Source organism: Petromyzon marinus, chromosome 31, assembly GCF_048934315.1.
Source record: "Petromyzon marinus isolate PM22_M1 ecotype Great Lakes invasive population chromosome 31, UKy_Petmar_22M1.pri1.0, whole genome shotgun sequence".
Classification (NCBI taxonomy): Eukaryota; Metazoa; Chordata; class Hyperoartia; order Petromyzontiformes; family Petromyzontidae; genus Petromyzon; species Petromyzon marinus.
The window spans coordinates 4242843-4255141 of NC_133697.1; the positions used below are offsets into that span (position 1 = coordinate 4242843).

The 12299-nt window shown below is 42.9% G+C and overlaps 1 protein-coding gene across 2 annotated transcripts in view; it reads right to left on the reverse strand.

Annotated features, from left to right (window-relative positions):
• Positions 1-3416: 3416 nt before the first annotated feature.
• LOC116947696 (protein phosphatase 1B-like) overlaps positions 3417-12299 on the reverse strand; it is a 28415-nt gene continuing 19532 nt past the window's right edge. For both annotated transcript variants that reach the window (XM_032963708.2, XM_032963707.2), the window contains exons 5-6: positions 9393-9450; positions 3417-5664 (exon numbers count right to left, since the gene is read on the reverse strand). In XM_032963708.2, coding sequence (XP_032819599.1) covers positions 9397-9450 — 54 coding nt within the window. In that variant the 3' untranslated portion in view covers positions 3417-5664; positions 9393-9396. The remainder of the gene's footprint in view (positions 5665-9392; positions 9451-12299) is intronic.

Consider the following 12299-nt stretch of genomic DNA (forward strand, 5'->3'; position numbering starts at 1 on the left):
CAGTGTTATTGAGGAATGTGTCTAGTTGTTGTCGTGACCTTTGCACGGATGTTTGTGCACCGTGCCCGTACTCAAAGGACAGAGGCTGATCATGGGTTGCAGTCGAGGGCCAGGGAAATAGTTGGCAGGGGGCCTTACAGGCATGCGTGCAATGAAGAACACCAGGTGCCTTGAGAAAATATTTTGCGACCGTCAGTTTAATCATTACAATTTGTTTTTGTTTACGTGGGAATTGTATGTCAACCAACTAGGGACGTAGTTCAGAGATAAACCATTTGCCCACCGTTGTTAATGAGGGAGACATGCCCATGGGACGCCGCAGTGGAAAGACCCACTCAGACGACACGACTTCTTCATCCACGCTGGAATGGTGGTATGAAAACCATCGATTGACTCTGTAAATGAGACACTGTTTCCCCTCAAACTATAATTACAGTACATTCAAATTGACATTGTACGTATTTTAGACGTTTTGACTGAGGTTTTCTAATTAGTGGAACTGCCCTGAGAATACAAAAAGTAACGTTTCAGGCAATTCCTCTTCTTCAGTCAATATTCTCTGGCTCTTCCTTAAGTAAAGGGGCTTCATTGTTTTGTAAATATCAAATATCTATTGACACGAGCATTGATGGAATGAGAACCATTAAAAGCGTGTAAACATAACGAGGTACAGGCTTGAAATCACTGTACAGTGAGGGAAAAAAGTATTTGATCTCCTGCTGATTTTGTACGTTTGCCCACTGACAAAAAAAATGATCAGTCTTTAATTTTAATGGTAGGTTTATTTGAACAGTGAGAGACAGAATAACAAAAAAATCCAGAAAAAAGCATGTCAAAAATGTTAAATTGATTTGCATTTTCATGAGGGAAATAAGTATTTGACCTCTCTGCAAAACATGACTTAGTACTTGGTGGCAAAACCCTTGTTGGCAATCACAGAGGTCAGACGTTTCTTGTAATTGCCCACCAGGTTTGCACACATCTCAGGAGGGATTTTGTCCCACTCCTTCTCCAAGTCATTAAGGTTTCCAGGCTGACGTTTGGCAACTCGAACCTTCAGCTCCCTCCACAGATTTTCTATGGGATTAAGGTCTGGAGACTGGCTAGGCCACTCCAGGACCTTAATGTGCTTCTTCTTGAGCCACTCCTTTGTTGCCTTGGCCGTGTGTTTTGGGTCATTGTCATGCTGGAATACCCATCCACGACCCATTTTCAATGCCCTTTCTGAGGGAAGGGGGTTCTCACCCAAGATTTGACGGTACATGGCCCCGTCCATCGTCCCTTTGATGCGGTGAAGTTGTCCTTGTCCCCTTAGCAGAAAAACACCCCCAAAGCATGTTTCCACCTCCATGCTTGACGGTGGGGATGGTGTTCTTGGGGTCATAGGCAGCATTCCTCCTCCTCCAAACACGGCGAGTTAAGTTGATGCCAAAGAGCTCCATTTTGGTCTCATCTGACCACAACACTTTCACCCAGTTGTCCTCTGAATCATTCAAATGTTCATTGGCAAACTTCAGACGGGCATGTATGTGCTTTCTTGAGCAGGGGGACCTTGCGGGCGCTGCAGGATTTCAGTCCTTCACGGCGTAGTGTTACCAATTGTTTTTTTAGTGACTATGGTCCCAGCTGCCTTGAGATCATTGACAAGATCCTCCCGTGTAGTTGTGGGCTGATTCCTCACCGTTCTCATGATCATTGCAGCTCCACGAGGTGAGATCTTGCATGGAGCCCCAGGCCGAGGGAGATTGACAATTCTGTTTCTTCCATTTGCGAATAATCGCACCAACTGTTGTCACCTTCTCACCACGCTGGTTGGCAATGGTATTGTAGCCCATTCCAGCCTTGTGTATGTCTACAATCTTGTCCCTGACATCCTTGGAGAGCTCTTTCGTCTTGAACATGGTGGAGAGTTTGGAATTTGATTGATTGCTTCAGCGGACAGGTCCCTTTTATACAGGTAACGAGCTGAGATTAGTAAGAGTGTGCTCCTAATCTCAGCTCGTTACCTGTACAAAAGACACCTGGGAGCCAGAAATCTGATTGAGAGGGGGTCAAATACTTATTTCCCTCATTAAAATGCAAATCAATTTATAACATTTCTGACATGCGTTTTTCTGGATTTTTTTGTTGTTATTCTGTCTCTCACTGTTCAAATACACTTACCATTACAATTATAGACTGATCATTTCTTTGTCAGTGGGCAAAAGTACAAAATCAGCAGGGGATTAAATACTTTTTTCCCTCACTGTAGACCCCATGTTAGACATATTAAGGCGAATGTGGCTTGGGCAGGACGTGTCACAAAACTGTGGTGGTCGAGACTAATGACGGAGTGGCAGCCAAGAGAAAGGAAAAAAAACACTCCCGCGAGGATGTCCTCCGCAGAATTGCAGCGACGACATCAGCTTGCGTGTCGCAGCGCGGTGCATTACTACACCGCATGGCTTAAGCCCTAAGGGAACAACGGTTTGGGGGGAAACCTTCATCCAGCCCTGCATAGACCAAAGCTGATGGATTAATTTTGATGGGGGCCCAAGTGCTTTTAACCTTTGCTCTTAACGGATTACTGGACTACATCTCTACACTGAAGAGGACAAGGCAGCGTTATCATTCACATCACAACTGTTTAGGGCCCCTGCTGGCTAGGACCACGTAGACAGATCCTTTATTTAAACCAGGTGAGGGTCCGTTTTCAGTTGAGATCTGACTCACCAGCATAGCACGGTCAAACAGAAGCAGAGGGTGACTTCTTCGAACAAAGTAAAGCCCCCCTGAGCCAAGAAGCTCTTTTGCAAGGGTGACTCGGCAACTGCTTACACAGCTGTAAGGTTACACGACGAAAGAGCACATTAAGCAAATATAACCACGTGTACATTTTGAATTAAGATTTCACGTTTCAGCGAGATACATTATGAGAGGGTTGAGGTGGGGGGAACCGAAGCGCAGTGGGGTTTGCATGCCCGTGTTAAGAACCCAGCAACGGGGGTTCGATTCCCAGCCGTGGCTAACTTTAGTCACGGTGTGACATCTGTAGCGGTGTTGGGTAGCCCCCCCTTCACCAACCCATTAACCCAGCCATGTGCCTCACAAAAGAGCCGTGTATCACATTACATTTTAAATTAGGGATGGGGGGTACAGTTGTAAAAAAACACAATTTTTTGATGAAGCAATGAGTTTAATTGTCCATTAAAAGCACACTGTCAGGCAATGGGTGTTTACACATTCCGGAGATATTTTCGCATGTAGGGGGTGCTGTGGGGGGCGGCACGGTTATAACTTTTAAAAACCAAACTAGGACACACAGGCAAGAAGCGAGAGCAGAGCTCCAGTGTGTGTTTACTGCACTCTTCGGTAGGGTACTTGGTCGGGATCACGTTATTCAGGAAGACCGACGAGAAATCCAGGCTTACGTGTAGCGCAGTCAACATGTTTTATTTCCCTCCGGGTATGCGCCACTAAGCCAACGTCCAAAAGGGTTTCCAAAGGCAACGTATAACCTTACAAAATCCTCAGAAGAGTTAAACCCTTTTAAAAGCATGCCAAAATGTGCAAAACAGCAATATTGACAGTCCATATTTGTTTACCGGTACATAACAAATACAAAGCAGTTCATTTAAAGAGATATTGTAGAAGTCAAAACTATTTTTTGAGGTCTCAGGTTAAAAATATGTAGAAGAATAATCTAACACCCGTACATCATACAAATGTATGAATTTCTGTTTTACTGGCCATTAACGCATTTAAAAACGAAGTGTTACAACATCTCTTTAAAATGCCATTTTGCAGTGCATCATGTTAACAATTCAATATAACAATCGTTTAATTTAAACACATATATATCAATATTAAATACTGCAATTACCGTATAAAATTTGACAACTGCATTTTTCATTAAAACATGTTGTTGAAGATAATCAATAAAACAGACCATAAAGGACTATAGACTGAAAGTTAAACATTCTGAAACGGGCCCTGATTACAACACAGACTGCAATGTTCAACCTGTTTCTTCTGCTGATAACGTGTCTGCGTTACATTGCTTCGTAGAGTTTTTGGCCGCCAGAGGCAACAAATATAACGCTGAAATTAATCCATTTGAAGCAAGCGAGGCATTTTTTGCAGTTCTGTCAACGTGAATGCAATTGCAGGCGACTCAAAGCGAAATGTTCCTACATCACAGACTTTAATTTGAACGGTTTGTACGTGGTCGTACATCTCGCATCGAGGAAGCAAAAAAAAAACGGATCGCACCCTTGGTTGAAGATGGTAAGCGTAACTCCTTCGGTTCTTTAGAAAAAAATATTTTTTTTGCAGGAAATAAACCGTGCACTGAATCGCCTGTGTCTGTGCACGTGAGTCGGAACTGTCAGTACGGCAGGTTGACTGCAACCCACCCTTTCGTATGGTCGGGATCGATGACCAAAACGTCCACTAAAAAGCGTCAAGTAATTATAATCATAGTCAAATCATTCTTTAGCTGCTGTAATAATCAACTTGTTAGAATAAAAGAGCATTACATGATGATGGCTTTAAACTCTTTTAGTAATCTACTAAAAACAAACGTGTATAATAATCAAAACGTAAATGGCAAATTGGTAGTTTGCGCCGTCTCCCCGAATCAAGTAACAATCACACGCTCGACCAGGCCGATTACCACAATTGCACGGTACATACACGTACGTACACATGTTTGTTATTTTTTTTTATCCATTTAAAATATTTCACTTGGAAAATTCCTCGAGATGGAACATCTTGTTTGCAAGGGTGTCCCAGGGTTATCGTGGCCTACCCACCCCTAATTTTTTTCATCTCCCATGTAAAATTCGGTCTTTCTTTGGTACGCATTTTATTACTCTCAAATAAACCAAACAACACTCACAACTGTAGTCAAATAAACTTGAATTAAATATTAGATAAACATCAAGCACTGGTAAATCAGTTTGATAGCGTGCTGTTTTCAATGTGGTTGAGCTTAAAATTTAATGTGAAAATACTTTTAGAAACATTAATAAATATTTGTTTATTGTCACTTGAGTGCAATATCAAAGGTTTATTCTTGAAGCCATTAAACAAAAATGAATTAAATTACCCACGTCAGTGAAACGATGGCTGAAGGGACCGGCGGGCATAATGGGGTCCCCCGTGGGTTTAAAGTTCACCATTAGCTACCGTACACTCGTCATCACGGACAAACAACTCGTTCATTGTCATCCCCTCGTGAGCTCTGCGCGACAACACGTGCGGTGGAATTAAACATGGTCCGAGACCTAGTCCTCTTTGAAACCCATGCCACACAGTGAAAAGAGTTAGGCAAAAACGGTTGACAAAGAGATATAGAAGGTGAATTAATTGCTCTGCCTGTTCAACTCTCCAACACACTCTGATCAATCAACAGCAGTCACTTCTCATTGTGGCCAACCCCCAAAGCTGCCGAAGATAACAAAAAAAAACTGCAACTCACTCACCATTGGCTTTCATAAGTAACACTTTACACCTCTCGTCAAATAATTAACTTTTCAGGGCAAACATCAGACAGCGGCCACTTTAAAGCTGTCATTATCTGCTCCACATGGCAGAACAGCAAATATGGATTCACCTAAAACATTTCTTTCAAAAGGCATCTTGTCAGTGAGGTTACCAGGCATCATCGGTGTCCAGAGAGCTCTGTCGGGAAAAAAAAAATAGAATGCCACCGTTACAGTTTGCTGTCCTTCCCTCGCACCTCCGACGAGCACAGTTGGCTACATACAGTGTGAGGTATAGAGAAGGCCATTATTAGCACGGCTGGCTACGTACGGTGTGAAAGAAGTTCAACATACATACAACATTGCATACATGGTTATGGGGGTGTAGTGGCATAGTAGTCAGGGCACTGGGCTATGACCCTGGTGACCAAAGTTCGATTCACGGCCTAATGCGTGGCGAGTGTTTTCTGAACCAGTCCTGGGTTCCTCTCTTCCACAACCCATAATAATAATAACCAGTGTGAGGTAAAGAGAAGGCCATTATTAGCACGGCTGGCTACGTACGGTGTGAAAGAAGTTCAACATACGTACAAAGGGCTGTAAATTATTGTAGCATTTTATGTGGTGGAGCGGGTCGCGAGTGCCACAAACCCGGCCACCCAAGTTCAATTCCCGGCCACGTCTAACATCAGTGGCGAGTGATATCCGTATCGATCCCGGCCACCCCCCTTTGACCAACCTGTGACTGACCAACGTGATAACGTGTGGTTAAACAACCCCTACGTAAAATGATACTGCAGTGTATTGACAAAGGCTGTTAACTGCTATAATTACACGTGATTATTATTTTCAATGTTATTCACTGCAACCTTTTGATAAGACAGCACATGCAGCACTGTTCCTGAACACTGCCTACAGTTGGTTGATTCTGGCAGTAAGAAGAGCAAAGTAATTATGGCAGGTATAGGCAGAACGATGGCAAGGCTCTCAATTAACAACCCTGGTTTGGTGACAAAAAAAATGCAAGAATTTGATTTCTCGACTTTAATTGCTTGAATAATCCCTTAATCCTCATGTTATACAAGATTAGCACAGTTCAGACATCCTGGAATGCAGTGCATTTATATATTTTTCGAAGCGACTTTTTTTGAAACCTGGATTCTCTATCCCAGCCAGCTTTTAGTGAAAACATTCTCTGCCAGTTTTTCATCGAAGTCTTTCTTGTTTTCGAAGCTACTTTTTTTGAAACCTGGATTCTCTATCCCAGCCAGCTTTTAGTGAAAACATTCTCTGCCGGTTTTTCATCGAAGTCTTTCTTGTTTGCGAAGCTACTTTTTTTGAAACCTGGATTCTCTATCCCAGCCAGCTTTTAGTGAAAACATTCTGTGCCAGTTTTTCATCGAAGTCTTTCTTGTTTACCCCCGTCGGGCGATTTTCAAGCTTTGCGGTCCCAACCATTATCAGCTGGGGCCAGATGGCGGGCCCCATAGAGGGACCCGCCTTTGTATTGTTCTAGTCCAGAAAAATATACAGCAGTCTCGGATTTGTTTTTGTTCGGCAAGAGTCGAATCAAAGGGTACAAAATGTGGACGTAAAAATAGGAAGCGGATAGTGCAACCCCAGCACGGGGAGAGGCTTTTTTTTTTCTTTTAAACACTAAAAATGTTAGAACTGTCGTAAAAAACCCAACGCATTCTGACCTAAAGGAGTGTTCAAATCGGAACCATACCAAAGCAATCGTATTTCCGCATGGCTGTAATTGAACGTCCCCGTTTTGCGTTTACAAAAACGGGCGCGTTTCCTTGTGACCGCAGCGTGACTGCAAGCAGTGACATCAAGAACACGGGATCTTGCCCAGAAACAGTGACCGTGAAAAACAAATCTCGAGAATATACAGCAGGCGATTGGCGTAGAGAATAGAGGTGAAAGAGCGAAGGAGCCCCCCGTATGGCTGGCCTTTAAAACCAAATGGTCCCGATGTGCGCTTATGTTCTTAGCTGCTGGAAATACAACTAGCAGAAGGCAGGAAAACATGTTTACGCAGTGTTCGGCCAGACAAGTCTTGTCCTTGCCGGCTGACGAGCCAATTTTCTGAGTAAACTAAAAATAGGGAAATGTACAGCATGTACTTCTTGAAAGTAAATCTGCAACGCCGTTCAAAAAAATTATACTTAAAAGCTAGAAGCTTAAGGCTAAATTATTCTGCCCGCATCTTAAAGCTATGGCTTATTTTACCCTACAGCTTGTATTAGCGGAACGTATTGGCAATAACATTAAAAAAAACATCCCACGGGCTTAAAAAGTAATTCAGAACCGTTCCATGGTAAGCACAACAAACAAAAAAACTATTGCGCAATTAAACTAAATATCCTGGCGTTAAACGATAAAGGGGTATATTTAAAAGAACCGCTTTGCAAAGGGCAAATATTTTATTGTAAGTATATAGTTATAGGGGCAGAGTGGTACCTTAACAGCCAGAACAGCGAGCGTACTGTACGTGCCATGAAGACACCGACGCGTCATTCCCGGTCACAGCTAACATCAACGATAAGAAATATTATTCGGTTCTTTCGGTAAAGTCACGTCTAAAGAATTTTTTTTTTAAATAATAGAATACTTATCCATTATTCTGTTAAATAAAAGAATAGATTAACAAAAATACCTGAACCCAGTCCTGCCTCTCCACTTATACGTCAACAACTATTTTTTTTTATTTTGCCAGCTAAGGCCCACTGAGCTGTATAGCTCTTTTTCGGAAGCGACCAAGCCACGCAAATAATAGCTCAACGAAGTGGCGGCTTATCATCGTGTGGAAATTCAGAGCAGCCAAATACTCCGAACGCATGTTTCTAAATGTGGAGGGAAAAACCAGAGGACCCGGAGAAAAATCCACGCGACCACGGGGAGAACAGCCTCAAAATATACAGGCATCAGGGTCGGGATCGAACACATGACTTCCTGTATACCAGGTGAAGTAATTAACATATTGCCACCGTGACACCCCTTCACCAACCTACACTGACCAGCATGGCGAATTTTGATCAAGCATGGTCAGACTGCCTCCATGGCTGACACGGCATGGGGAAGGGCCTTCATCCAGCAGTGGATTGAGAAAGGGCCGTACGTTGTCATTTAAATACGCAATTGTTTTATTGTAAGTATACGTTTTAGCACTGTACTGCTACAGTAAAGAAACACCAAGACATGGATCTTTCTGTTTATCTGTGTAATCAAATAAAACGAGTTCTACCTGCTCAAGGATACAATGTACAAGGAAAACTGTAGGTGCTTAAACAAAGCATTCCGCTCAGAGTTCACCAGTGAATGATGCAACCTCGGCAACAATGCACAGTCCATTATCAATCCACTGCTGGATTAAGGCCTTCCTACGCCTTTCGGCCAAGGGTGATATTTGAGCATACTTCCCCATGCTGGTCAGTGAAGGGTGGTGCAGTGGGGTGACGGGGACTCAGGACTGGTTCAGTTATCATTTTATTTTAACGTTTTTTTTCGCCAGGTAAGGCCCATTGAGCTAAAAAGCTATTTTTCAGTGGCGACCTGGTCTCAAATGATCGCTCAACGAAGTGGCTTACTACGTGGAAATTTATAGTGGCCAGATACTGTAAATACATGTTTCTAAATGTGGAGGGAAAAATCGGAGGACTCGGAGAATAATCCACATGACCACAGGGAGAACATACAAATTACAAATATACAGGCATTAGGGTCGGGATCGAACGCACGACCTCCTGCATACCAGGCATGACAGATTACATCTCGCCACCGTGGTGCCACTGATGTTAGCCGTGGCCGGATTCAAACCAACTCAGGTTGGGTGGGTTCTTAGTGCTGTGCACTACCCACTGTGCCACCACTCCTCCCCAACAGCAAAGGGATGTTGTAGAATGTGTCTTGAGTTTAACTCACCACTTCATCTTCCCTGTCCGGGTTCAGTCGGTTGTAAACTGTCTCGATCACATTCCGCCTGTGCAAAAACAACGCGGACTCAGGATATATTCAGTGTCTGGAACTATAAATATATTCAGGATATATTCAGTGTCTGGAACTATAAATACACAGCTGGAAATTGTAGCTCATACAATTAATGAAACGATTAGATATCAGAAAGTATTGCATAAAAAATAAGCAAACCCCATCATCTTCTCTAACTACCACCTACAAACGACGCGCATGAAAAAATGTGAGTGTGTGTGATGTTAGTTCAGAGTGTCATGAATAATTCATTTAAATGACAACATCATTCTTCAAACAACTGTTTTCCACAGCATATATTTTCTGTAAGAGTATAAGCTGACACACGAGGCACATTATACTGCCGGAAGACAAATGGATGTGTATCATCATCATCATCATCACCATCGTCGTCCGTGTGCATGCAAAATGCAGAGAACGCTTAAAAATCACTCCGCACCCGGTCATGTCAGATCTTGCAAGCTAAGCTGTATTGAGCCTGGGTTAGTCCTTGGATGGGTGACCAACCATGCACAAAGAGGTTGTCACAGAGCTTGTGGGGCTTTGCAATGGCCAGCAAAGGGCAGTGTGTAAACACCTATTGTACTGTACGTCCATGCTTCCACATCTATGCTCCCCCGCTTTCACCAACCCTAACGGCCCAGCATCAAGTCTGGTCAAACGACCCTCATGACCAGCACAGGGTGTGTGGGAGGCCCCATATCAGCAGTGGATCGGCATAAATAAATGATGTAAATGGATAGCTATAGGACACTGTAGATACTGCAGATGTTTCTGTTAAAACATCACAGACCAAAACACATGACTCCACTTGCCAAGCTGATTTGACCAAAACGGGCCACAACTCCGCATGAGACAAAGCTAATGATTGCCCGACAATTATAATACATAATTACCCACACTACAAAGCCTGGCTTCAGGGGATTCTTCACCACTAAAACCTTAGAAAAATGCTTTATTGATCCAGAGCCAACATTTTTGGCAGAAAAAATAACTAAATGTGAGCTTAAATTTTGATTTAAAGCTTTCGTGACTGCAGGGATTCATATTCTTGGTTCTTTCGGTAAAGTCACGTAGAAAGGAAACAACAACAAAAAATGTTATTTTGTTGTTTCCCTTCTACGTGACTTTACCGAAAGGACCAAGAAAATAAATGCGAGTTGTACAAAGAATACATTTCTGCTCTATTCCCATGTGCTTCCATTATAGGCGGGCAGTGCTGGCTACGAATGTGGCCTGTAACCCTGCACCGGAAATTAGGGTTGGTGGATCACACGAATGTTGTCCTGCGGGTGTACAGGTGTCATACCCTGGCTCGCCAGAAGGCGGTACAGCAAGTGGACTAAAAGCACGTATTTCAATCTGCACGGGGATAGAGTGTTTCCCCCTCTTCGGGTGCATCGGTTTCCTCCTACTTGTAGAATGCACTCATTAAATGGCTGAAAACATCTAAAATGAAACTATGTGGCAAGACCCTCCTGAAAGAGTCCTAAATCTCAGTGTGACTCACCTGGATAAATAAGTAAAGTGATGTTCAACAACCACCCCACCCGTTCACACAAATTAAGTAAAAAAAAATCAATGACACTTGAAGCCGTAGGTTTTTTCTAACTAACTTAAGAAATCCAATAAAAAATTGCAATTTTCAATTCCTGTGTCTGCATTAAACTTCACAAGAAATCACCTTCAACACATTTATAATGTGGAGGCAAAGAAAACTGGAAATTAAATGGCGAGCTGCAATCCCAGATGTGACTCGATTTGACTCCCGGTGTAGAATTGAATAACATAACGGCAGTCGGGTGAGGATGTTGTCGCCATCATCAGCCATGATCTATCCACTGCTGAACGAAGACCTCCCGCCACCGAGCCGTCACTCGTTAACAGCGCGGTGCGCCCGCGGGCCTCCTCCGTCCACCGTAATCAGGGATGCTAGCGATGACGACGTGAAGCATTGGACGGTTCCCCTGGGTGAAGGCTGCTCCTCCTCCTCCTCCATACATCGTAACTAGCAGCTACTGTGGCTCAAACGCACACCAGCACGTAATAGAATAAGCGTGCTTGCGGCGAGAAAGGTGCCAAGGTGTGTACCAAAAGGATTTGTTGTTTTTTTTTTTATCGGGCACCTCTTTCTATATCCATCACGCACATGTTGATGACATTTCGAATGCGCTTCCTATGCCATTCGTGCCCCCTGGCGGTCGCAAAGTAGAATTGGTTGAAGGGCTGCAGAGATTGCGACGATCCAGTAATAGAGCAATTGACAATTAGGCACATTGCGATCGTGGCGACCGTGTTGTAGAAGCTGATTAGGGGCCGTCCATAAATGACGTCACGCGATTTTGTCCGATTTCTGACCCCCCACCTCGTCACACGGCGTCACAAAAAGTCAGACCCCCCCCCCTCAAATATGACGTCACAAAGCTCTGCCCCCCACCCCCCCAACCATATTTCCATTTTGAAAATAAAACGTGCTTCAAATCACTTTAAACTATTGTCATTGTAGTGCGTATTTAATGTGGCGCTGCACTCAGATGTTGTAAGAGAAAAAAACATTTATTAAAAAGGTGTTGGAAAGTGGAAATTTAGCATAAAATTCACTTGAAAATATTCGTCTAACTAAAACTGCAGTTGTTCAGAATATTATATTGAAATTCTCTTATTAAATATTCAAAGTAATTATAACTATAAAAAATACTTGAAACTTTGTAGTAGAACGAAGCAAAATGAAGAGTACAATTACAACAATCACATATTCATTTCACATAATGAAAAGCCCTGATAGAATCATTAGAATCAAAATGTTTAATAACAATTATTAAAAAAAATTACAAAATGTAT